The 26,297-nt window shown below is 33.9% G+C and overlaps 5 protein-coding genes across 7 annotated transcripts; 1 reads left to right on the top strand and 4 right to left on the bottom strand.

Annotated features, from left to right (window-relative positions):
• Window positions 1-444: 444 nt before the first annotated feature.
• LOC124825244 (Calcium-dependent lipid-binding (CaLB domain) family protein) lies at window positions 445-2,087 on the bottom strand. 3 transcript variants are annotated; one of them, XM_088100172.1, is made up of 7 exons: window positions 1,921-2,082; window positions 1,745-1,849; window positions 1,530-1,656; window positions 1,383-1,454; window positions 1,265-1,316; window positions 798-1,176; window positions 445-671 (listed from the first exon to the last, which is right to left on the bottom strand). In XM_088100172.1, exons 1-7 carry the CDS (start codon window positions 1,961-1,963, stop codon window positions 646-648), a joined length of 804 nt encoding a protein of 267 aa, XP_087956298.1. In that variant the 5' UTR covers window positions 1,964-2,082; the 3' UTR covers window positions 445-645. The 3 variants fall into 3 exon arrangements, with proteins under 3 accessions (XP_087956298.1, XP_087956299.1, XP_087956297.1); XM_088100173.1 differs by having other exon boundaries at window positions 798-1,173; XM_088100171.1 differs by having other exon boundaries at window positions 1,383-1,656; window positions 1,921-2,087.
• A 3,294-nt stretch (window positions 2,088-5,381) lies between these two features.
• Window positions 5,382-6,924, top strand: LOC124839242 (uncharacterized protein At4g06744-like). The gene has a single exon (XM_047314990.2). It carries the CDS (start codon window positions 5,493-5,495, stop codon window positions 6,774-6,776), a length of 1,284 nt encoding a protein of 427 aa, XP_047170946.1. The 5' UTR covers window positions 5,382-5,492; the 3' UTR covers window positions 6,777-6,924.
• Window positions 6,925-8,028: 1,104 nt separating this feature from the next.
• LOC124839245 (UDP-glucose flavonoid 3-O-glucosyltransferase 7-like) lies at window positions 8,029-9,837 on the bottom strand. Its single transcript, XM_047314993.2, has one exon. The coding sequence runs from the start codon at window positions 9,762-9,764 to the stop codon at window positions 8,328-8,330; it is 1,437 nt and encodes a 478-aa protein (XP_047170949.1). The 5' UTR covers window positions 9,765-9,837; the 3' UTR covers window positions 8,029-8,327.
• A 3,675-nt stretch (window positions 9,838-13,512) lies between these two features.
• On the bottom strand, window positions 13,513-15,348 carry LOC124821757 (scopoletin glucosyltransferase-like). The gene has a single exon (XM_047293690.2). The coding sequence runs from the start codon at window positions 15,100-15,102 to the stop codon at window positions 13,648-13,650; it is 1,455 nt and encodes a 484-aa protein (XP_047149646.2). The 5' UTR covers window positions 15,103-15,348; the 3' UTR covers window positions 13,513-13,647.
• A 515-nt stretch (window positions 15,349-15,863) lies between these two features.
• LOC124821758 (wax ester synthase/diacylglycerol acyltransferase 11-like) lies at window positions 15,864-20,123 on the bottom strand. The gene is made up of 6 exons (XM_088100354.1): window positions 19,223-20,123; window positions 17,075-17,147; window positions 16,888-16,955; window positions 16,572-16,787; window positions 16,325-16,462; window positions 15,864-16,211 (listed from the first exon to the last, which is right to left on the bottom strand). The coding sequence occupies exons 1-6, from the start codon at window positions 19,934-19,936 to the stop codon at window positions 16,062-16,064; spliced, it is 1,359 nt and encodes a 452-aa protein (XP_087956480.1). The 5' UTR covers window positions 19,937-20,123; the 3' UTR covers window positions 15,864-16,061.
• Between the last annotated feature and the right edge of the window lie 6,174 nt (window positions 20,124-26,297).

The raw sequence follows: 26,297 nt of genomic DNA, 5'->3' as shown, positions 1-26,297 counted from the left end.
GATGCAAAACAGCAAAAAGAAAAGTTAAAACCTTGGAAAATGGGTAGTGCAAAGGTTCAAGCTTTCCACTCTGAGAAGTGAGTGTGTACTTATGGGATCTAGACGGGACGTGAAACTCCCTACGCATCAGTGGCTTGGCTTCGGGATATTTGGAAATTCTGGAAACGACTATTTGAGGATAACACGGAGTGCGTGTGGTTTTCGACGTTGTTGACGGTCTAAGCCTTTTGGAAGAGATGGAAGGTGGTGATTCGCGGAGAGCCAATGCCGGCGGCACTTGCCGTTGTTAGTTACGAAGGTCATCACAAAATGGGCATATCCGGTGGGGTTTGAGAGAATTGGGGATTGGGCTATTATAGCCCTTACTTTTTGGCATGATCCCTTTTATCGGTAGCAATTGAAGAGAAACTTATATGCAACAGCGATGGATATGGAGCATCACAATTGACAAACCTTGGCTAGAGTTTTATATATAATAAACCCGTGACTAAATAAATGTATGGAATAAAGACTACTTAAAGGAAAAATACAAGAAACAAAACAAAAACAGGGTTTCTGATAACAAGTAAAGCTGGGATAGGGTTATAAAGTGATTTACAAGCCACGTTATGTTGCTTTCTTGGTTGCGAATGTAGAAGATCCTCGTCAGTATGGCGGTGGAGGGTATATTCCTGAATAAAGATCCAGTTTGTAGTTATGAGGGAGAAAAACATGACAAGAAGAAAATATGGAGGTAGAAAGAGCAGAGTAGCAGTGAGTAAGCAGTGGACAAGAATTAGGAGAGCAGAAATAGTTACCAGGAGTGTAACCTGTAGGCGGTGGATACGAAGATGGTGGATAAGCTGAAGCAGGCGGATAGGAGTGTGGAGGAGGATACGAGGAGGGTGGATAGGGAGATGATGCAGGGTAGGATTGCTGTGGATAGGGAGATGAATGTGAGGGATGGGGTGGGTAAGCTGTGGGAGGCGGTGGGTATGAGGCTGTGGATGCCACCGGTGGGTATGATCCAGTTGTAAGGTAAGGAGTTGCAGAGGGATGTGGTGGATAGGAGGAAGTAGAATGAGGAGGTGGTGGGTAAGAGGATGCAGGAGAAGGATTAGAATAAGAAGGGAATGGAGGAGTTGCCGTTGACATATAGGGAGGTGCAGATGGAGAGTGGCCCGAGGCTAATTTCTGCTGCAATAATAACCCCATATAAACACTACAGTCCACACACACTAATGACCTAATTCTGAAAAACTAATGAAGAGGTAGTGTGACATACCTTTTGATTTGCAATTGCATAGTGCAGAATGACTTTGACTTCGCCAGAATGTCTGCGAAAGGAAATGTCAAAGTTGGGAAAAGAGAAGACGCGTGGAATGAGGTGCGCGTGGTGTTACCTGCCAGATTTGGTCTGAAGTGGCCAAGCAGAGTCGTCGAAGCCTTGAGAGAGAACCTTGTGCAGCTGAATCCTGAAGAAGAAAGAAAGAGGGATGAGATGAGAGGAGAGGAGAGGAGAGCGGAGGAGAGAGAAGAGGAAAACAGACTTTCCGCTTCCGATGAAATCGTCGAAGGTGAGAGTGTTGCTGTTCCAAACAAGGACGTTGATCTCCCGAAGGCCTTCGATGAGGGGAAAGACGAACTTCTCCTGAAAGACGGGGTTCTTACCGCCGTCTGCAACGGAGGAGGAAGAGGAAGAGTTGAAGTGAGAGAAAGAAGGAAAGAGAAGGAAGAAAGGAAATGAAAAGGCGAGGAAGGTGACCGGTGCAGGTTCTGGTGCGGAACTTGGTGCTGCCATACTCAATGCAAACGTACGGATCTTGCCGTGAAATCCATTCTGTGTCCTTCAGCTTGGAGCACGACACCACTGCCATTCTTAATTCTCAATAAGGCTCTGTTAATTCAACGGAATCGATTTGATGGAAGGGATGTGCTTACCCGTAACCTCAAGAGGCTGCCCCTGGATGCCCGAAATCGACATGCCGAAGATGCAGTTCCAATTGCAAAATCAAACACAAACTGCTCAATTCAACGCCTCCTCTTGCAAACCCTTTTCTTTTCACTCTCAAATTTTATATTTATATATCTTATACTATTCTATATCTTTGAATACAACGCCTTTTGCACGATCTCTCAGGACAAGAGAAGTTTTCTTAAATATTTAAATAAAAAATATATATTTTTTATCATGCAAGAAAATCTTTTATTATATTTTTTATTTACTTTCAAGGTAAATTTTCTTTTTTAATAATTAATTTTATTATATTTATAGGTTTTTCTGATGTTTCCGTTAGTGTCTTAATCTAGGCTTGAATGACTGATATAATATTTTTTAATCATTATGTTATATTTCAATTATTGAATACTGTATCCACTTTTCTTTTCTTTTTTTATAAACTTTCCTTTAAGGCATAATTGAAGATAAACAGGAGAATGCATGAATTAATATGAAAAATATAATGATTAAAAATTAAAAAGATGAAACTAAAATTACTAATATTTCAGAAAACATGTAAAACATCTATTTATTTTATTTTATACCTGTTTGTTATTAAGTAGATAATTTTATCACACGTTTTAAATTTAACAGCCACTCTAACTAATTTCGTTCGCCAACTTTCAATTATTTGAAAGAGCTTCTTCATAAGCATTTCTGAAAAAGAAAATTTGAAATTATCAATTTTTATAGATAAAAATTAATTTAAATATACGTTAGAAAAACAGAAAAATAACAAAAAAATTATTAAAAATTACCTAATACAAAGGCTAATTTTAATTTATTAAAAACAATTAATAATTTCATTTTCTTGTAATGCTCTTCTCTGTTATAAGAACATGAAGAAGTTCCCTGAAATAAATCATAAACTACTTTATTCGTCTTTTAAGATTAGCTTTTAGAAGAAAAAAAATGGAGGGAAATGGAAAGAGGGAACAGTTTTTCCGTTTTGTTTTCACTTTGTATTTATGGTAGGTAAATGATATGCTGTTGAAATCAAATACTTCTTCTTTTCAATTGACCAACGGAGGAGACACATGTAAAATGTAAAAAGAAGGACCCCACATGTTAACAATTTTTTTTTAAAAAAAATTTAGAATAAATTACATCTCACTATTTTATTGATTTGTATATCAATCATAAGCTACCATATATAAATTGTTGTAAAAAAATTGTCAAAAAAAATTATTAAAATAATATTTTTCAAAAAAAAATTTGGTGATCGGTAAAAATGTTTTTTTAATAATTTTTTTTATAACAATCTATTTGATAGTTTGTGATTAGTTTTAAATATACGAATCAATAAAATAATAACAAATAATTTATCGTAAAAAAGTTGTTAATTAATGAATTAGTTGCATGATGCATTTATTTATCTTAGACATTAGTTTATCATCACAATTTTTTTAACCTTCCATTGAATAGTTTTAACCTCACTTTTTTCTTGTTGGAAAAATGATATTATGATACACCTATGCTTATTTAATATGATTTTAATAATAAAAGAATGAAAAATAATATATCAAAAATGAATATAGACGTGTCAAAGTGTATTTTTTCTTTTTGTTATCCCTTTCTTTCTGATGGATGTTTAACTGTTGTTATTTTTTTTTTCTTTTCTTTCATTCGGATTGTATGATACGATACTGATTTTAGAGGAATGAATGAAGAGGTAATCATAGAATCATTTTAAGGACATATGTAGGAAGGCGAATAATATTTTTATTTGGTTAATAAGAATAGTAAATGGTGGACTATGCATTACTTGTCCGAATTTTCGTTTAAGTTCATCTTAAAAATTTGCCATACATAAGGTCTTCAATGTGTTTGATAAATTGTCTCATTCTTCTGATTTGACATTATTGCTAATATTCATACAATCGTTCCATACTTTGCGCAGAACTGAAATCGCTTTGTATTAATCGTTTTTCCAGTACCCATAGTTCTATTGTATTAGTGCCATTTTACTTCATGTTATGACTGCCAATGGAGAATTTATCTTCTTCACAATGTAGCATGGTTACACTGACATATAAGTATGATCAAACATGTACCACATTATGAATTTAGGATGGAAATCATTATACGGAAATGTTTATGGGTACCGCACTTATGGTCAATTTTGTGCGTAGTGTGATCAAGGTAAATCAAATGTCTCTTCATACTTTGGAATAGATTGCCTTACTTGCTGCCTAATACTGTGTTTTCTAATGGGTGGAAGATCTTTGTAAGGAGATGAGAGGAGAAAAATAGCTCACACGAAGTGTAATTACACAAGTGTCTCTTCTTTTTTTAATGAAACACTATGCTTGAAGGTATTTAATTACATTGTGCATGCCAGAGTTGCAGGCAGAGATTCCTTCGCATGGATCTGGACACACAGTTAAGATTATGTGCCGTTTTGACCATGGAGCTAGTTGAACCACATTTAAAACACCATTAAAGATAAGTTAAACACCATTACCCATTGATTAGGGCACTTAAATAAAAATTAAAATACAGTTACAAAAGCATATATATTTAACACTTCTTCTTGTTTAACAAATTGCAACCTCTAATTTTTCTCCTTAAAAGTTCAAATTGTCTGATAGGAAATGGTTTTGGAAACTTGTCAGCCAATTCATATTCAGATTTGTAGTAAAGTAAGTTCACTTCTCCACTCATCTACCTCAAGAAACAGAGTATCAGAGCTTGATGATGAAATGTTTAGTTTTCGCATTAATTAGATACCGGATTATATATGCTATGCGATTGCCGCCTGATTGTTAACCTGTCCAATAAGGTTGCTTGATTTAAAAAAATAAAGAACCAAATTTGAAATTAAAAATTTATGAGAATGAAAATTATAGCTGGGAAAAATGAAAAATAGATTTAAAATTTTTGTTTTAATCTGTGTTTGTTTTCATGACAACCCACCGACCATCTTCTCTGATCTCGTATTTTCCATATGGGTCTCTCTTTCTATTTTAGCAAACAAACAAAAGACTAGAGGAAGGACAGACCGAAAATGATAACTAGGGCAATGATATTTTCACAACCAATAAATCTTTTTCCTAAATCTTTACACGGGTATCCTACGATCATTATTTTATCTTTGATCTCCTTTTTCTTTACATATACAAAGGTTTATCTTTATGTTTTTAATAAGATCATACTGTGAAATGGTTGTTGGTGCTGCTAAAATATCATATCTTAATAAATAATGCGCACATGTAGGTGGTGCCCATCTTTAATCACGTAGAGACAGGGTGTTGAATGAGTAGTGCCGACGTTGGGAGTTCGGAAATGTCTTAAGACGGCCCTTATTTAATTCACGGGCACACCAGCTTAATATCTCTACGTCAATCTACTTCTCTATGGTTGTCATTGCATACTTTGGAGGCCAACCAACCAAAATCTCCACCTGTGACACTTCTTTCTCCTCATCATCACGCTGCATGCTAAAAGATTTTTGCTTTATATATATATATATGCACATGCATAATCCGCAGGACTCCGTCAAGACACATTAAAGATGCCCACCATGAACTTCTTCCTATCTGCTTTATTGCTTCACTCCTTCATGGCTACTGTGTTGGGAAAAGAAGCATCGCATATTATCATGCACAATGGCGGAGGCTATCCTTATGCTTCTCCCCCTCCTCCGATGTGCCCCCCGCCTCCACCCCCACCGTGTCAGACAAGGTTAGAGAATGGTCGACGAACTCTGGTGGGCTTCACTGGTTCGGTTGACCGAAACAAATACATCGGTGACTGGAGGGGTGACGACCCTTGCAAATTCAACGGGATACGATGTGCAGAATATCCAGACCCGGAAAAGCAGCGAGCAATTGCCGGAATAGACCTGAACGGAGCTGGGCTGTCTGGGAAAGACCGCACACCTCTGCTCCTGTCGGGGATCTTGGACAAGATACCAGAGCTGACCTTCTTCCACGTGAACTCCAACAACTTCACCGGTGCCATCCCAAGGGAAATAACCCAGTACAAATATTTCTTCGAGTTGGACCTCAGTAACAACAAGCTGAAGGGCGAGTTTCCAAAGGAAGTTCTCCAGTCCTCGCAGCTGGTTTTCCTTGACCTCAGGTTCAACACTCTCTACGGCCCCATACCTCCCCAGCTCTTCTACCTCAAATATCTCGATGTCATTTTCATCAACAACAATAAATTTACTGGCAGTCTCCCCGATGCCTTTGCCTCCACCCCGGCCAGGTACCTCACTTTTGCCAACAACCTTCTCACCGGTCCAATCCCCCCCTCCGTCGGAGCTGCCAAAAACCTCGTCGAAGTCCTCTTCTTGGGCAACAACTTCCAGGGATGCTTGCCCTACCAGATTGGCCTCCTCCGAAAGGCCACCGTCTTTGACGTCAGCAACAACTGTTTGACCGGTCCCATCCCACGCTCCTTCGGCTGCCTGGAGAGCATCCGGTACCTCAACTTGGAGCACAACAAGTTCTACGGTGAAGTTCCCGAAACGGTGTGTCAGCTCCCAGGGCTCCGCGACAGAGGCAACTTCTCCTTATCGAACAACTATTTCACTCAGGTTGGCCCTGCATGCAGGAGGCTGATCGAGTGCAATGTGCTGGACGTGAGCAACAACTGCATCCTTGGCCTTCCCAATCAAAGGCCCCACGGCGAATGCTCCCACTTCTTCTCCAACCTCAAGCCCTGCCCCAATCCAAAGTCTCTCAATTACGTTCCCTGCAAAAAGTACGATCCCGGCAGCCACACCCACACCACCACCTCCACTCCTCCTGCTCCTCTCTCTTACAACTCTCTCGATCCCCGTCTTCATCGCTAGCTTACCATCGCACCTACTACAACTGCATGCTTTACTAGGCATCAACTGTATCTATATGTACACGTATATCTCTATCTATGTATTATTACCTATGTCTCTCTCTTTCTCGTCTCTATTCACTAATGAATAAGCAGTTTGTTTGTCTGTACACCAACATATCCTTTACCATTTTTATCATGTTAATTATTTTAAAGCTAATGACATACTTTTACATTTATTATTTATTTGACACAACGTAAAATAAAAAATAAAAAGAAAAAGAAAAATATTAAATTAATGTACAAAATTTGTATATGAAAAATATCATTTTTTATCTTAATACATGTACATGTTATATGTCATAATAATACCTGCTTACTCCATATTATTTTAATTACAATGTTGACTTTTCCTTACAGGGCTTTGTGGTTGAAAATCATAACCAAGGGTTTTTTTCCTGCATCCCGTATTTCTTCCTCCACCCCAAATAATTTTAGCATAACCATAATTTGAAAACATATTTTATAATATTTTAACATCATATATTTCTTGTCATGATTAGTTTATGTTAGTGTTTAAAGTAATTTTAAACCAATCATAAAATTACACATAAATAATATTAAAATATTGTAAAAAAAATGTTCTCAAATGATTATCCATATTTATAACCCTATATTTCGAGTTATAAAATTATTCCTTCCAGCACCTCCAAATCATTTTCACAAAACATTCAAAAAGACGTTTTTCTTAAGAGTTCTTCTTGTTTCTTTCAACAGGAGTTTTCTTCTTTAATATCGTTCTTCTTCAACGAATTGGTGAAGTCATATTAAAATTATCTTTTAATAAAAAATTGGTGAAATGACTGTACCACTCTTATCTTAAATTTTAACTGAATTTTTCAATTAATAATATTATGAATTCACAATTATTATTTTTATTAACTATTATAATTATTAATTTATTATATTATGTAAATATGTATTATTGCTATTATTAATAATAAATTTTATTTAAAATTATTATTATTATTTACTATTAGTAATATTTTTTTATTATATTATTAATGCTCTTATTCGTTATAATTATTATATAAAATTAACTATGTTATTATTTAATTGTATCATATAATATAATTATAGTCTATTGTATGTTTACGTATAACATGTTATGATCTATAAGATGTCTACATATCACATAAACACATTATCTAATTAGAAGATTGATACTGTAAATAAACAAAAGTCCGTGTCAAGTAAACACGAAAGAAAAAGGCTAAAAAGAATGGCAACATCCAAGTAGATTAGGTAAGTTTGCACATAACAAAACCATGTGACTTACTGTGTTAAGACAATAAGAAACAAGGTCAAATTTATTCATAATATGAAACCTGGGTTTCAGATTCTTTATTTGGAGTTGTATAACACAAAAAGCAAAGTCAACTGCAAATCCATGTGCACCCTAAGTCACAAAAAAGCGGATCCAAAACCTCCTTTCCTCGTTTTGTCTACTCATTGATACAGACATACCGTTAAGGTAACGACTAAGGTTCTATGAAATGATGACAATCTAGAGTCATTCAGATGATTTTGGGAAATTTCGAATCGATTGAAGGCGTTGTATCAGATCAGTGAGGGAACAGGAAGATGATCCGTTGCATTCCACAGCAGTTCTTGCCATTTCTGACAGTTTGTGTGCTCTGTTTCTGATAGTCTCTGCTTCTTCCCCTACCATTATTCTTTTCAGTGCCTTCTCAAGCGCCTCACTGCCAACACTGTCTCCCACAATTCTAGACCATTTTTTAACACCAACAGGAACCCCAATTTCAAGAATCTCCGTCACTAACTTCTCATTGTAGAACTGTTCGGCAGAAACGGGCCAAGTGACCATGGGCACCCCAGCGGACACAGCTTCCAGCGTTGAATTCCATCCACAGTGTGTCACAAAGGCTCCCACAGCTCGATGGTCAAGAATCAGAAGTTGAGGTGCCCATCCCCTAATAATCATTCCTCTTCCTTCTGTTCTTCTCTCGAACCCCTCCGGAAGCCATTCCTTGTCACTTCTCCTCACAACCCATATGAATTCTTGTCCCGAATCCTCAAGTCCCCTCGCTATTTCTCTCAACTGACTTTCACTGAAGTTGGCTATGCTACCAAAACAGACGTACACCACTGAATTGGATTTCTTCGAATCCAGCCACTTCAAAATGTCCCCTTCGTCAACCGAGGCTTCCTTCCCTCGCATGCCTCTGTCTTGCTGTTGGTTGCAGAGAGAAAGAGGACCTACGAACCACGCCTTCCGTCCCCGTAGCTTTTCGTAATAATCAGCGTACACCTTCTCCAGTTCGTAAAAGCTGTTAACGATAACCCCCAAGCTTGCGTCCTCCGATTCCTTGATTGCCTGCAACAGTTGTGCGTATTTGGCTTCCCCATCATTTTCGGGTAACATCATCCTTGTCATTTGGATGTTTCCAGGAAGATGAGGAATAACAAAAAGATCAGAGTCAGAAGAAAGATTGGTCTGAGGCTGGTAAAGTCGCAGACATTCTGAGGCACACATGGCAAAGACACCGGTACCATGAAAGAGAAGCCTTGGGATATTGAATTTAGCGGCAGATTGAGATGCCCAGGGGAAGAAAGCACTGGCAATAAGGCAGTGTGGATGGTGTTGAAGAAGGAGGTGTTCGAGTTGGGGTTGTAGCATGGTGGTTGCCATGAAGAAAGCGGGTATGAGATTAGAGGAGGGGATTGACTCTGTATTTTCGCATCCCTCAGGTAAGCCAGCCTCTGCAGAAGGGAATTTGATGGTGAGGAATTCTATAGAATCAGAGTTTTTTCCTATGGTCCGACGAAGAGTAGGTACGTTTAGTGGAGTGGTAACTATTGTTATCCTCACCCCTCTTTCACTGAATGCTCTTGCCATATCAGACGTTGGTATCAAATGTCCTTGTCCCGGAAAGGGAAATAGCATTACGTTTAGTTTCTCTTTCGCCTCCATATTCCCCTCACTCATACTAACAAACTCAATCAAATCCTTCTAGCTTCACAATACATGGCTAGTCCGTTGTTGAAAGCTTATACCCTTCTACATATTTATAATCTGAGATTCTTCAAAAACTTGACAAAATGTTGATTCGGTCATACCAAAAATGAAAATTAAAATAACTTCTTTTCTTACAGGAAGTATATATGAAAAGCCACGTGAGAATTGCGTAATATTTGTAAGGGAAAGGAGAAATATACAAGTTCAAAATCAAACCAAATAAATATAATTATTTATAAAAATACAAAAAATTTCAATGGACATATCTATTTAATAAATTAAATTTAATTATTTTTTTCATCAAATTTTAGAAAAGACATTATTATTTCTACATCCAACAAATTTTTACACTCACTTTATATTCATTATTTCATCCTTCAATCTATCTTTTTTATACAAATACAAAAATTTAATTTTTTTAATGACTAAAATACTTCTAAAAATAGATTGTCGAGTGGTACAGTTAGCACTAAAAAATATTTTTCTTTTAAAAAATTCAATATTTTAAATAAAACTTTATACATACTACTTCTTAGGTGGCTAAAGCACATGTTATTGTTTCATAAAAATCACTAACTCTCTCTAATAATAAATCTTTCATACTTAAATATCACACTTCATAAAATTCCATATATAAAATATATTAATCACAATAAATTAATATATATTAAAAATTTAATACATATTAAGCAAAAAAAATAATTTACATTAATATATATTAATTACAACAGTTTAATAAACATTAATCATATAAAAAACTTACATTAATAACAATAATAATTCATATTAAAAGTAACAATAAGTTCACATTAAAATTACACAATAACACAAAAATAACTATTTTTGTCGCTTAACTTGTGTTTGACACCAAAGAAAGTCTGAAGATATTTATTGTAAATAAATAAACACGATTTAGGTACAACAACAAAAATGTTAAACCAATGTTCTCTATATATTATATCATATTTGTGATTCTCCTCCTTATCTCTCACTATGTGATAACAATGAAAATCTTTTAGTTAGGTTTGATCTCTAACAATGAAATGATGGTGGTTTGAGAATTCATTTTTGCGATGTAGTTGGTTTTGCTTTCTCATTGAAGTTTGTTTATTAATCTTTACATTTTCATCCGTGACTTGATTGTTTATTAAGGAAATCAGTCATGACTTTGTATCAATATCTCATTTGTTTTGTTTGTCATGTTTACTTGAAATAATATATTGTAGTGATAAGAAAAATTATAATTTTTCTTTTTACTTTCATGACATTTAAAAACAAAACCAAACATCAGCTTTTACTTTTGTCAATTCTATCACCAAATAAAAAAAAAAATCAAAGAAATGGATATTTTTGAACTTGTTTTAAATTGGGATGTTGCATGTCAAATGAATGATTTTTGATAAAGTTAAAGAAAAATCAAAATAAAAAAAAAAAAAACTTAGGAGGTCACTCAAAAAAGAATGAGTTAAACAGATTCAAGGTTATCTAGGTTTTAAGGGTATTCAATACCCTTGAACTTGTACATTTGAATTTTCTTACATGTAATCCAACCTCTTTCTTAAATTTGGCTTCCATGTTTACCATCTCTTATTTAACTTTATGCAAATCTTTCATTTGATATGTAGCACGTTAAATTGAAACAAACTCACAAATGTTCATTTCACTATAACTTTCTTTATTAGTGACATACTTTTTTAAGTTGAACGTGGTAATATTCGAAGTAAATTAAGACATCTACATCGAACTTGGAGTAGTGTTTGACGTAAATTTATGTCATGTGTTTTGGATGTAATGTAAATTTATGTGTCATTCCATCAAACATATCTCTAACGTAAAAAAAAAAATCAAGATAAATATCTTCATTATTAACAATACAATATAATCAAACATATTATATAATTAATAATTTCTTTAAAATCAACTATAATTAATTTTTTAATTCACCATACATATTATATAATTTTGTAAAATCAAACCTATCATATAAATTATTATCTCAATTGACATAACTATTTAATGAATTAATTAATTAATTCATCAAGTTTATAAAATTAATATTTTTAACAAAAAAATCATATTAAACTTTCATACGTGACTAAGACATATGTTACTATTAAATAGAAATCACGAAGTTTCTCTAACAATTTCATACTTATATATTATACCTTCTAAAATTTTGTATATAACTTGCAACTTGCATAGACTAACAACGGGTTGGCATGCATTTGTTTCGGACAATTCACCTTGACTTAAATTCCTAAAATGCAACTACATTTAACACATCTCATCTCATTTTGTGTGTTTATTCTAAGTAACTTGTTAATTTGCATTTCTTCTCTGGTCCATTTAAAAGTAATTCACTCATTCACATTTAGTCCATCTAAAATTAATTCCATTACTTGTATTTTTTTTTATTTCAGTCTAGTTCAAAACCATTTATAATTTCAATAGACTTGTATTTAAAAATTAGAAATTACAAAATTATGAATACTACTTATTTTAATAAACAGGTTTATAAAATTTATTAATTATATTAATTAAATTAAAATATATTTATCAAAATTATGCATTTATAGTATTTTACAAAATAAAAAATTAAAAAAACAAATAATTTCAAATGAAGATTGCGGGTTGACTCGCAAATCCACGAGTCAAAAGTTATGCGAGGTTGGTAAAAAAATTAATTTACATTTTTTTATGCAAAGTGAGCCGACTTAATCTATTTGTTGTAAATTAAATGTTGAATACATCAAAACGAGAAAAATCAATTCAAATTGGTATCCATATCAAATGCAATGAATATAACTATTTATAAAAATTCTTCTTGTACAAAATTTTCAATCATGTTTAATAAATTCATTCATTCATTCATCAATTTTTAGAAAATAAAAAAAATTAAGTAAAATTTTATATTAAAGTCTCTCTATACTTCTAATGTGAGTAAGGATCTTTTCGAAAATCTCTTTTAAGTTTGAAAGATCTTTGGTACCTTCTATTTAAGTGTAAGAGATCTTTCACACAATACTCTTTCAAATTTGAGTTACACCATAATAAATAATATTGCTACATATACATTACATGAACTCTCTTTTTTATAATAAAATATAAAATTTTATTCTTAAAACACGAGCTCCTAAAATTCCATATATAATATATATTAAGTACAATAATTTAATACATATTAAGTAAAACAATTAAATACATATTAATTACAACAACAATTCACATTAATAATAGCAATAATTTTACATCGACAGCGAACAAAAAATTAAAAATATAATGCATAGAAAATGATTTTGTTTTTACAATATAAAATAAATATACCAAAATCAAAATGTATATTATAATTACTCATTTCTTAATTAGTTATTCACCATCCCACTTAATTTAACCTCGAATTCATCTACTTTTTCTCTTACAAATTCATCTCTTAAAATGAACACGCTTTTAACGACTCAATTATCCATTAAATTTTTAGATATTTAAAAATTATTCTTCACCTAACATTAATACTACTTGGTCAACAATCCAAACTCTAAAGAAAGCCATATCGACTAGGTTTCTCCGAGTGAGTTTGACTAATCGAACAAATGTATAGTCTAAATTCTCTCGTACATCATCTACTCTACTTAAGAAAACTAATAAATACACCACTTTGGTATTATTTGCTTTCTATTTAAGTTTTTCTCTCTTTAACCTTTAATAGAATATCCTCTAGTTTTAAAACAAGAAACAAAGGTCAAATTTATTCATGAAACCTGAGTTTCAGATTCTTTATTTGGAGATATATAATACAAAAAGCAAAGTCAACTGCAAATCCATGTGGGTTCTATGAAATGATGACATACTAGAGTCATTCAGATGATTTTGGGCAATTTTGAAGGCTTGCGATCGACTGAAGGCGTTGTATCAGATCAGTGAGGGAACAGGAAGATGATCCGTTGCATTCCACAGCAGTTCTTGCCATTTCTGACAGTTTGTGTGCTCTGTTTCTGATAGTCTCTGCTTCTTCCCCTACCATTATTCTTTTCAGTGCCTTCTCAAGCGCCTCACTGCCAACACTGTCTCCCACAATTCTAGACCATTTTTTAACACCAACAGGGACCCCAATTTCAAGAATCTCCGTCACTAACTTCTCATTGTAGAACTGTTCGGCAGAAACGGGCCAAGTGACCATGGACACCCCAGCGGACACAGCTTCCAGCGTTGAATTCCATCCACAGTGTGTCACAAAGGCTCCCACCGCTGGATGGTCCAGAATCAGAAGTTGAGGTGCCCATCCCCAAATAATCATTCCTCTTCCTTCTGTTCTTCTCTCAAACCCCTCCGGAAGCCATTCCTTGTCACTTCTCCTCACAACCCATATGAATTCTTGTCTCGATGCCTCAAGTCCCCTCGCTATTTCTCTCAACTGACTTTCACTGAAGTTGGCCATGCTACCAAAACAAACGTACACCACTGTGTTGGCTTTCTTCGAATCCAGCCACTTCAAAATGTCACCTTCATCAACCGAGGCTTCCTTCCCTCGCTTGCCTTTGTCTTGCTGTTGGTTACACAGAGAAAGCGGACCTATGAACCACGCCCTCCGTCCCTGCAGGTTTTCGTAATAATCAGCGTACACCTGCTCCAGTTCGTAAAAGCTGTTAACAATAACCCCCAAGCTTGCGACCTCCGATTCCCTGATCGCCTTCAACAGTTCTGCGTGTTTGGTTTCCCCGTCAGTTTTAGCGTAATCGGGCAACATCATCCTTGTCATTTGGATGTTTCCCGGAAGATGAGGAATAACAAATAGATCAGAGTCAGAAGAAAGATTGTTGTGAGGCTGGTAGAGTCGCAGACATTCTGAAGCACACAAGGCGAAGACACCGGTGCCATAAAATACAAGCCTTGGGATATTGAATGTAGCTGCATAATGAGATGCCCAGGGGAAGAAAGCACTGGCAATAAGGCAGTGTGGTGAGTGTTGAAGAAGGAGGCGTTCCAATTGGGGCTCTAGCATGGTGGTTGCCTTTAAGAAAGCGGGTATGAAGTCTGGAGAGGGGAGTGACTCTGTATTTTCGCATCCCTCAGGTAAGCCAGCCTCTGCACAAGGGAATTTGATGCTGACAATTTCTATCTCCGAGTCGGAGTCTAAATCTGAGCTTTTTCCTATGGTCCCCCGAATAGCAGGTACGTTGAGTGGAGTGGTGACTATAGTTGCCCTCACCCCTCTTCCACTGAATGCTCTTGCCATATCACCCATTGGGATCAAGTGTCCTTGACCAGGAAAAGGAAGAAACATTACCTTTAGTTTTCCTTTCGCATCCATATTCCCCTAACTCACACTAACACACTGTATTTTATTTGCCCCTCAACCAAATCCTTCTAGCTTTACAACATATAGCCAGTCCGTCTCAAGTTGTTTTCCAGCGGACACTGTTCACTTTTTTCCCCAGTAACATGTAAAACTATAACAGATGGATCACCGTGTTAGAATTGGTCATATAATAAAATACTGAACAGCAGCACTTGATCCTTAATCGATCCATTGCTCTCAATGGTCGAGACTACTTTTCGTCTGTTCGAAATTTAAAATACAAAGCAGAATACGTAATCCCTTGCGTCAGGGTGTTAGCAGACTTCGTAATCCCCTGCGTCATACCATGCCCTTTCAAACTAATTCAAACACGCGGTTTCTATCTTGTTTTGGACCAACATTTCGTCGTCATTTCCTTCCAAAGGGTTGGATGGATAACAGACGCTTAAACAGAGAATTTGTTTAAAGAATTTTTCTTAATCTTGTATTAATCAGCTCTAAATGCTGAGACGATAGAGACTCCATCGTATCATATTTGCACTTGTCTTTTCGACATTTCCAATACTGTCTATCAATCCTTTGAACTTATTACGTATAAGTAGTCCTGCTGATATCATATACATGATAGACGCATATAGGGATAGCACTAAGAGTCTACAAACTTTGCTAATGATTTATATACGTTGGAAAATGTCATCAATTGGAATGATTAAATTTATATTTTATAAGTTATTATTACGGATGTAATTTAACTAATTTTAAAACACCAAATGTAAACAGATTTTAACCCAAATATACATATGCCACCGGTGTGGAACTTAAGAGAGAGCAGAATGTATCACAATTAAGTCCTATATAACATTTAAGTAAATGTTGTGATAATCTAAATTACTTGCCTGTGATCGTAAGCATCTCAATATTTCACATACAGTAATTTTATCACATTTATCAAAATCAAATTTCTCCATAAGTCAGATTTTGGCCGTAACCTGCTCCTTCATTTCAAGCAATGCATCCTCAAAGCACTTGGCAAGAAACTCAGGATCAGGAATGATGTCTTTGGCCACCTGCACTTGCATGTCTGCCCTTCCAGCATAGCTCACCATATTCAAAATCAGCGCCTGCATTACAAAACCAGTCAACAACAATGATCATAACTATATTCACCTACAAGTACGCTCTCGAGTTTGAAGTACTTAAGTCCGTGAGGAAAAACAGAGATTAGGGGACATACATGTGGCAAGGCAGAATTGTTTGCCCTTAAGAACGTTATAGGATTGCCTCCAATCATAATCTCCTCTTGTGGCCCTACCACGTTTGAGATTGTAAAGGTGGTGTGGCAGAGTATCCGGTAATTTAGAAGGCCAGCAAACTGCAACATAGAGATAAAACAGCATTGTGTTTATTGAAGACTAACGATAGTTGAAATATTCTACTTTACCACTAAAATAGTCTGAAAACTGAGGAAAAAGGAAGTGGACCTTCGGACCAAGGGTGGACATTACAAAATCTCCAATTTTGTATGAGAAACTGGCCTCTAGAGATCGTTTCTTTCTGTCAATCGTTGCCTTAGCTCTCTTCAAATATTCTAAAGGATCTGAAAAGTTGCTTCTGTGGTAATATATTGGCAGCAGAATCATACCAAATTTGTTACCCCACCTCGCTCCTGAATTGCTTTTCATCAAATTGGACAATTCCTGATCAATAATAATAGTTCATTTTTATCCTACCTCAGTAAAGTTGTAGATCGAAAACAGGTGTACAAGGAAAGTAAATTTGTGCAAGGCGAGAGCAAACCTGCAACCCTGGTTGCTTTCTTAAATTAACCATAGCTAACCCTGTCAGCTGAACACCGTCTCGCAGCCCTTACAGAAAAATATTATTCAATCAATTATGATCATGTGTGTGTTTGAGTGCACGCACGCCTTTTGAACATAATTAGAAAGAGAAGCTTTGTTCAATAGAAAATAGAACAGAATTTTACCGTTAGGTGCTCGGAAGTCCAAGTATCTAGATATCCCACACGATATAACTGCAAATAGAACGTCATTTATGGTCTGCACAATAGCAAAAATTAACAATCACAAGAACGAAAAGTATTCATAGATGCTGGTATGTTTGTATGTTGACAAGAACGAAGAGTCAGTGAAGTCTGTCTTCGCTTTTTTCTATAATACTATATTATTACTATGGGTGGTAAAAGACACAGCATTGTAGTACACAGTCGTTCAGTGTTTTGCAACCTTTTTTACAAGGTTGAATCGTGTTTTCTATAACATGAACAGCACAAGAACATGAAGTGAAAGTCACCAAAAATATTTAGTTTGGATCTAATCATAACATAACTTAACTATCCATTCGGTTTGGATCAAAAAGATGTCAATTGGAATCTCTTACGTTCATGTTAATCGGGGTTGTAATCTTAGATATTTTCCTCTAATTACATTCTATACTAGCAATTTGTTGCATAAATTTAAGGTTATTCAAACTCAGATACATTTATAAATCTTCAAATCACCTGGCGGCTCAACACTTGCTCTAGACCTTGCAAAAAAAGCTCAATTAATTAATCTCATTAAAAAAACTTTTTTTTACAGGAAATTAATGTGAAAACCCCTCAAAAACTTAGCTCCGTAACATCTTATGTATCTCTTTCCTTAATCAACTTTTACAACTAATTACCTATGTTACTCAGTGCTTGTTATCTTTTCTAGGTCATTATCAACTCTTTTTATAACCAAATACCCTATTGTGCTTATAATTTTGATGCTAAAATTATGATTCATATTCCTGATTTTCTATTTTGTATCTATCGTTTATTCTACTATTTGATGATTATTTAATCCTACTTACTCATATCAGGATTTGTTTTATTAATCGGCAGATTTGTAATTTATGCTAAACTACGTATTTATTTCCATTTAGTTGTAATAAGACTTCAAATATGCTCTCATCTATTTGTTAATATTAGTGTTATTATATTCTTAACTAGTCTTATCTGATAAGTCTTATTTTAAGTAATTTGAAATTCTACCTATCATTAGAATATTTCTAGTTTTTGAGAGACAAGACTTATGGAGGAAAAAGACTTATCTTAAGGATAGCCTACCTATCGTCACAGTTCACAATCTTTTAACAATAAGATTTATTATTTTAGACCCATTATATTTTAACAACTTTTTTTATTAATTTTTTAAAAATAGATAATTATGTGTTACTATTTTATTGGTTCAAACATACCAATCATAAATTATCACAAAAGTTATTAGAAAAAAATTGTCAAAAAAAAATTGTTAAATAGACATTTTTCTTTATTTTATCTTAAGGATTAATCTTAGTCCAACGTATCGCCATAAAAATACAACACTCATGAAGAACTTACAAGTACATTTCCACCACATCTTTTTTTTGTGGAAGGCATTACTTAGGATAGTATCATATGAAAGAAACTATACTAGCTGCCTAACATTAGCGAGAATTTGGGTTTGACCATATCAGGAAGAAATTTTAATAATTGACGTTTCTAAACCTTACATATCTTCCCTACAACCAGAATGAAAACTTCCAAATTTGAAAAGATAAACTGACTTTTTTTTACTTACTAGAGTTTTTCTAATATTTGCTTTTTGTCAAGAAAAGGGGTTGTGGAAAGTGAGATCATTAAACATGTAATAAAAAAACCAACAACTTTTTCACCATAAATGGTCAACGTTATCCTTAAGCTAATCATTATATATTCTGAAATGGGTCAGTCAAAATATGAGATAGGACAATAATATAAAATTTATCAATTTTTAACAAAATAATATATAACCATACAATATTGATCAGTTTGAAATAAATTGATGAATTTATTCATCTGAGAGGGGAACTGGTAACGATGAAACTGTTAAAAAAAAAAAATAGACGATGCCGGTAATATAAAGCAGAAATAAAAAAGAAGTATGGAGAAAGGTGAACTAAATTGCATGATGTTTTAATATTGTTTCCGTTTATAAATTCGAATTATGGAAAGTAGGAGTTGTCAATTTTGGATGCCTAAAATGAGGAGGGTGAGGAAGAATAATTTGATTTGGTATATAGTAATAAAAATAAAAGAAGAAAAGAGAGAGACAGGGAAATGAAAATTTACCGCATTAACGGCAGTCTTGACGGTCTTCATGTCTTGAAGGGAGAAAGAGGCAGTAGCAATTTTGCGGGGCCAGAGCTCAACGCCGGCGCCTCCGGTGATCGAGGATCTGGGGTCACGAACCCAGAAACACCTGAGGATAAAATCGAGGACAAAGAGGAAAGAAAACCAGAGAGTGGCGAGGAGATTCCAGAAATTGAAGGGAGGGTAAGAGGTATTTGAAGGAGAAGCGATGGCAGGGAGAGCTTGGGGATCGTTGAGTTTCCTGCAGCTGGCGAGGAACATGGACATCAAGGAAATACCATCACCAAGGGCATGATGGATTCGGAAAATAAGGCAGTTGTGGGCCATGAGAAGATGGATTTCCCAGAGGGGCTTATCCATGCTAAGCCCATCGCAGTCTATGGATAGTTCCGCAAGGTAGCCGTTGATGGCCCGTTCATCCCCTTCCTCACCCAGCGCCTCCTCGATTATGCGGAAGTGCCGATCAATCTCCACTTGGGTGGCTCGCCAGTGCTCCACTCCTCTTTCGTCTCTCACCATCAGGCTGCTGAAGCGCGGGTGTTGGAGCATGGTTGACTTCCGCACTTCCGATTTCACTAACTCCACGTCGATGGGATTCTTCAGCCCTATCACACAGTGGATCACTTGCTTCGTTTCTTCCTGCAGGAAAAGCCTCCCCGCCGGCGTTAGAGCCTCGTCCCCACTCTCACCCATCCTCGTTCCCACCCTCTCTCCTCTCTCTCTCTCTCTCTCTTATTCTACTTCTAATGTCATCACCCCTCTGTTCATTTTTCTTCCTTCCATTTTTCACATTCATATCAGGAACTATTCTTTCTTTCCATTCTCATTCAAATCATCCACGTGCTTCCCCTCACCGAATCTAGAAACACAATTTTAAACATCTTAAGTAGTAAGTTTTAAATTTGTAAAAACGAACATCATTTTTTCTTTTATTTAATTATTAGTTTCAAACAAAATTTGATTCTATTAAAATTAAATTAAACAAATATTTATGTGATGATGGATTATGACAAGGAAAGTTTCTAATAGGAATAAAAAATAATTGTCCTTAAAGAAAAATGTTAATTTTAAAAGCGATTGTTAGAAACTATGTTTGTCACAGTTGGAAATAAATAAGTGGAGGAAAGAGAGAGTTACGTGTGGTGTAATTTAATACGGAGGCGGCTGCTGCTACTACTGTCGCCTATTTATGTCACCGCTTCCAATGGGCCTCAACAGTCATGTTCTTGAAACGAATTATATTTTTAGTTATTAAACTATCGATGCATACAATCTATTTGTTTTGAACATTTTTTAATATTTATCAACAAAACTCAAAAATTGTTTTTAAATATTTTCATTATTTGCAGTACTTAAATACAAAACATTATTTAAATAACTTATATCCGGTTTGATTTAATACGTAAATATGTAAGTATAAGTATATACAAGTTAAACTCTTTTTATAAGAAAATTTTAAATAGGTTTTCTTATATGTTCTAATTTAATTTTCATTTTAAAATTTTTGATGAAATAAAGTTATTTTTTTAATATTATATTAATCATGTTAAAGAAATGTCATGTCTCATGTTGTGATTTTTTTTTATTAAATCAAATTTGTTATATGTTAAGATGATGTTATCTTACTTGAAATGGTAGTGTGATATGAGAGGTAGCGTGATATAAGAGGGACAATGTCATTGTCACATAAAGTATAATTGTTTTAATTTTAATTTAGTTATGGTATTTTAATTTTGTTTCAATTTAGTTTTCTTTTTCTTTAAATTGAAAAATTTTGTTTGCAAATTGAAATTGAAATTAACTTTTTATATATGTTATACAAATACTTTTATTAAAATTAGTGTTTTTATCAAATATTTTTAACAAAATTAATTTTATTTAAATTTATAATTTATATTGAACTTTATTTAAAATTATTTTTAAATTTTAAATTTATTTGCTTTAAATGGTCATAAAATTATTTTAAATTATTTTAAAATTTTACATTTAAATTTACACAATTGTTATTTTTAAACTAATTCAAATAATTGTACATACATTATTGAATTTTAAACATTTTAAAATACACAAGTATTTGAAATACAAATTTAAATGAAAAACAGTATTAAAATAGATGTAATAAAATATCAATACAAATAAAATTTAATGTAAAATATAAAATTTAAAAGAATTAGACTGAATTGAGACCAGATTAAAACATAATAATCAATTTGAGAATAAGATAATTATATTTGACAATAATATTAACAGTACCATTGTACATCACATGACAATTTTTTTATTTTTTAAAAAAGATTAATTTAAAAAAGAAAAATCACAAACTAAAATGTAATATATCTTTAACATTATTAGTATGATACTAATCAAAATAACATGACTGTGTTAAATTTTCTAAAATATCAACCATAGATAAACATGAAAAAAAAATATTTATGAAGTAATAATAATAATTTAAATTTAAATATAAACAATACTTTCTCAAAATACTAAAATGTAAACGGAAACCTAATAGATCTTGGTTAGATAGACATTTTAGTATAACACTATCATAAACTTGGAAAATTGATTATGTTTTGCATAAATGTCAAAGTCAATTATACCCAAGTTTGTACACAATAATAAACTTACCTTGATTGCTTCAATTTATACTTGTAAACTCTTATCATGTTCGAGATTATAAGAGTGGTGATTCTTAAAATGGATGTGGATGACTTCATGAAATTAATTTATCTAGCATGACTTTGCGTAAAATCTAAAAAAAAATACTATAATAAAAAATAAAATAAAATCCCACAAATAATATTGACTTGTTTATAATCTTACATTTACCTTGATAAACTTTTTAATAAATGTTAGTCTCTCTTTCATATTTCAATAAAATGTCATTTACTTCTCTTATTTTATTATTTTTTTTACTAAAATGTCAATAAAAATTATGAATTAAAAATAAATTTATTTTAAATTATTTTTATAATAAAAATTGAATAATTTAATTATAAAGAAATTTCTGTAATTTTTTTAGAATATTCTAGATAACATAAAAAATATTATGAGTACCATGTACGTTGTTTAACTTTTACTTAATGGCAATTTAATTGAAATCAAGTCAATCATGTTTCAATTTAAATTTGAAGTAAAAATATAATTGAAAAATAGAAAAAAAATATATTTTTTTCTTAAGTAAAATATAAAATTGTGCAATTTTAAATTATAAATCTAGCCTTTTTCGTTTTAAGAATTTTGACTTCTTTTATAATTCTATATTAAAACACACATTTTGTTTTATTTTAAAACATTTAAAATTGTTTATGAAAATATATCATACTTTTAAAATTAAATATTTTTTGTTTTGTTGGTATGATACCTTGCCAATGTCATACCACATTTTCAGTTTCATATATGAATTTTATTAATAAACAAAATAATACATATATTTAAATTAATAATAATAGAATGAAAAAGAATTGATTCAAAATAATATTTAGAAAAAAGTAAAAAGGTATTTAATCCAGATAGGAAAACGTTTCTTCAACAACATTTTTGACAACAATTTCACAACAACACGTGTCTCACTGTCATTGATTGTTTTTATTAAATTTTGTTTGAAGATTCATTTTGTTTTGGAGGGCATTTTTGGAATAATTTTCAGAAACTTTTTGGCGCTTTTCAATTTCTGAAACCTGACCCTGCGAATGTCTCTTTCCTCCTTTTCGAAACTCTCTCTCCCCCTTTTCGAAACTCTCTCTCCCCCTTTTCGAAACTTTCTCTCCCCCTTCACCAAAAGATCCTTCAAAACTCTATCTTCGTCATTGAAGTTCCTTCCTTTGAAACTCTCTCAGTCATTGAAGTGGTGTCTCTGTCCACCGTTGTTCGTCCGTCGCTTGGGTCCACCAGTGTCTTTGGAGGAAGTCGTCTCTCTCTCTCTACGCCATTGAAGTGCTTTCTGTGCGCCATTTCTTCAAAGCTCTCGTTTTTCCGCTGGCACCGTTGTTCCTTTGTCGCTTAGGTGCATTATTCCTTCCTCTTTGGTTAGCGAGTGGTTTTGTTGGCATAATTTCTCCAAAGGTATTGTTTTTTCGTAGACTATTGTGTTTCGTTAATGTATTTGCACACTCCTGTGGTTTCTTGGTTTGACCGTGATTTTTTCATTTGGAAGCATTGTGTATCGCGCATTGGATATGTTTACCAATTTCCCCATATTTTTGTGGTTTGACCGTGGTTTAGAAAGTGGTTTTTCTCCCAAGGTTTTGGGTTTCCGCACAAGCCGTCGAGGTTGATATCACCAATACTTGAATAGTTGAATTTGTATATTGGAATGTATTGAAATGTTTCTTTTGCCCTTGTTCATTTGTTATTGTAGGTTATTATTTGATTGAAGTCATTAGTTCAGTTCAAACCGAAATGGAATCATCTAATAGCAATGTAAGTAGAGTTTGAACATTTCTGTTGTGTTTGTTGTTTTGGAGCACTGATTTGAATGTTATGAATTTGGACTGTTTTATAGTGGCGCCTTCGAGCTTGGATGTACACCACCTACATTGCCAATATCAATTCCTTACTACGAGTCAAACATAAGACGCGTATTGGAAAAACTTCATTTAAGTGTTGTTTAGACATTGTAGATCCTTTAGAGGTCAATTTAAAATTGTTGAAATAGATGGTATGCCAGTGAAGTCATCAAATAAATACAAGATCTCTGCACGTTCGTGGGCGATAGATTTAACAGAATTGAAAATCGTGTTGAAGTCGTAGAACAAGAACTTGTTAACTTCCGCAATCAATTTGATCGACAACCACCTTCTTAGATTACATTTCATTGTAAATTGTTATGTACCTTTTAATTTCACAACTTGTTGTTTGGTGAACTTTTATTACGTTTTTCTATTAATGTATGTGCTTTTTAATATTGTTATAATTTTTCATTACTCAATACTTTTCATTATTCCTTTTTTATTTGTTTAATATTTAAGTATTCCAACTTGAAGTATTTCAATAATGATCCATCCAAAAAAACTTCAACAAATAGTCATAACGAATCCAAAATACCCCTGGGGAGTGCTTCAGCCATGTCTGGGTAGCACTCCTCAACTTTTGGTACAAAAGGGGATTTTTCCACTGGTAATCGATTACAGGGTCCCTCTAATCGATTACAAGTGCATCATTCCTGTTTGAAGGGTGCATGACCTCACCTCTCGACCTAGAAACACCTTTACTTGGTCTTCCATCCACATAGGATTGACCAAACTTGAAATTTCTTGTTGTGGACACCTTCAACCATCACCAACAGGGGTGATCAATCCACAAAACCTTCAAAACACAATCGTCAGGACTGTTGGGGAGTGCTTCAGCCATGTCTGCGTAGCACTCCTCAACTTTTGGTACAAAAAGGTATTTTTCGACTAGTAATCGATTCCAGGGTCCTTGTAATCGATTACAAGTGCATCATTCCTATGTCAATGGTGCAGAACGTCACTTCTCAACCAATAAACAACCTTCGTGGGTCTTCCATCCACATAGGACTCACCAAACTTGAAATTGCTTGTTATGGACACCTTAAACCATGGCCAACAGGGGGATCAATCCATAAAAACTTGAAAACACAGTCGTCAAGACTACTGGGGAGTGCTTCAGCCATGTCTGGGTAGCACTCCTTAACTTTTGGTACAAAAGGGGATTTTTCCACTGGTAATCGATTATCAGCTCCCTGTAATCGATTACAACAACATCAGTCCTGTGTCAATGATGACGAACAAACAATGATCATGCACCTCACCTTAGTTGGAGAAAACCACCTAAATGGACATTTTTTTGAAGAAATCAATGACCTAACCTCATTACTGGTGCAGGGAGCACACCCAATAACATTTAACTCACTCACCCATCTCAAAAAATGAAAAATTCAACAAAAATAGAGAATGGGGAGTAGTGTTCATCTAGCTAGGGAGTACAGTTGAAGTTTCTGTACAAAATACCCACTTTCCTTTGGTAATCAATTACAGGGTCTTGTAATCGATTACCAGAGGAAAAACGGTAATTTGTACAGAAACTTCAACTGTACTCCCGGGCTAGATGAACACTGCTCCCCAACTCTGTTTTTCTGACCTTTGCTACTTGTTTTGTTCTTAAATTTCTCCACCGAACTCCAAATGACTTGATTCTTGTTTTGTTGGAATCTAGACTCAAAGAGCTTTCCAACAAAACAAGAATCAACTCATTTGGAGTTCGGTGGAGAAAGTTTTGAGGAAAACAACCAGCAAAAGTCAGATGTGGTAGAAATATATAAAACGTTAACTTTAAGGAATTAACTGCACCTACTCAGATGTCCAAAAATTATAAATTAGTAGTCATTGGAAAGATTTTTGAGTCTACTATCTAATAAAAAAAGAATCGCATCATTTGGAGGTCTGTGGAAAAAGTTTTGATTAAAATTGTCAACAAAGGTCAAAGTTGACAGCATGTTATCTTATACGTATATCTTTCCCTCTTATTGACAGATGTATTATTTATTGAAAATGCCTTTTAAAATATTTGCATTGTAACAACATTAGATGACATATTTCTTAATTAATAAAACGAAAAAATTTTCCTATGAGACTCCGAGAAGGAGTGTTACAACAATGGTCATGTACCTCACCTCAGTTGGAGAAAACCACCTAAATGGACATTTTTTTTGAAGAAATCAATGACCTAACTCATTATTGGTGCATGGAGCACACCCAATAACATTTAACTCACTCACCCATCTCAAAAAATGAAAAATTCAACAAAAATAGAGCATGGGGAGTATTGTTCATCCAGGTGGGGAGTACAGTTGAAGTTTCTGTACAAATGACAATTTTTTCTCTGGTAATCGATTACAAGACCCCTGTAATCGATTATCAGAGAAAAAATTGTCATTTGTACAAAACTTCAACTCTACTCCCCATCTGGATGAACAACACTCCCCAGGGTCATTTTTTTGTCCCTATGGGTGATTTTTTTCTATTTCTGTCACTGTAATTGATTGCCAGGGGCTTTTATAGGTGTTTAAACCAAGGTAGTTCAACTGGACTCC

This window comes from Vigna umbellata, chromosome 10 (assembly GCF_029865625.1).
Source record: "Vigna umbellata cultivar VRB3 chromosome 10, Vumbellata_1.0, whole genome shotgun sequence".
NCBI classification, from domain to species: Eukaryota; Viridiplantae; Streptophyta; class Magnoliopsida; order Fabales; family Fabaceae; genus Vigna; species Vigna umbellata.
Note: the sequence above shows the minus strand (reverse complement) of the source record. Positions and strands in the feature narration are given on the sequence as shown.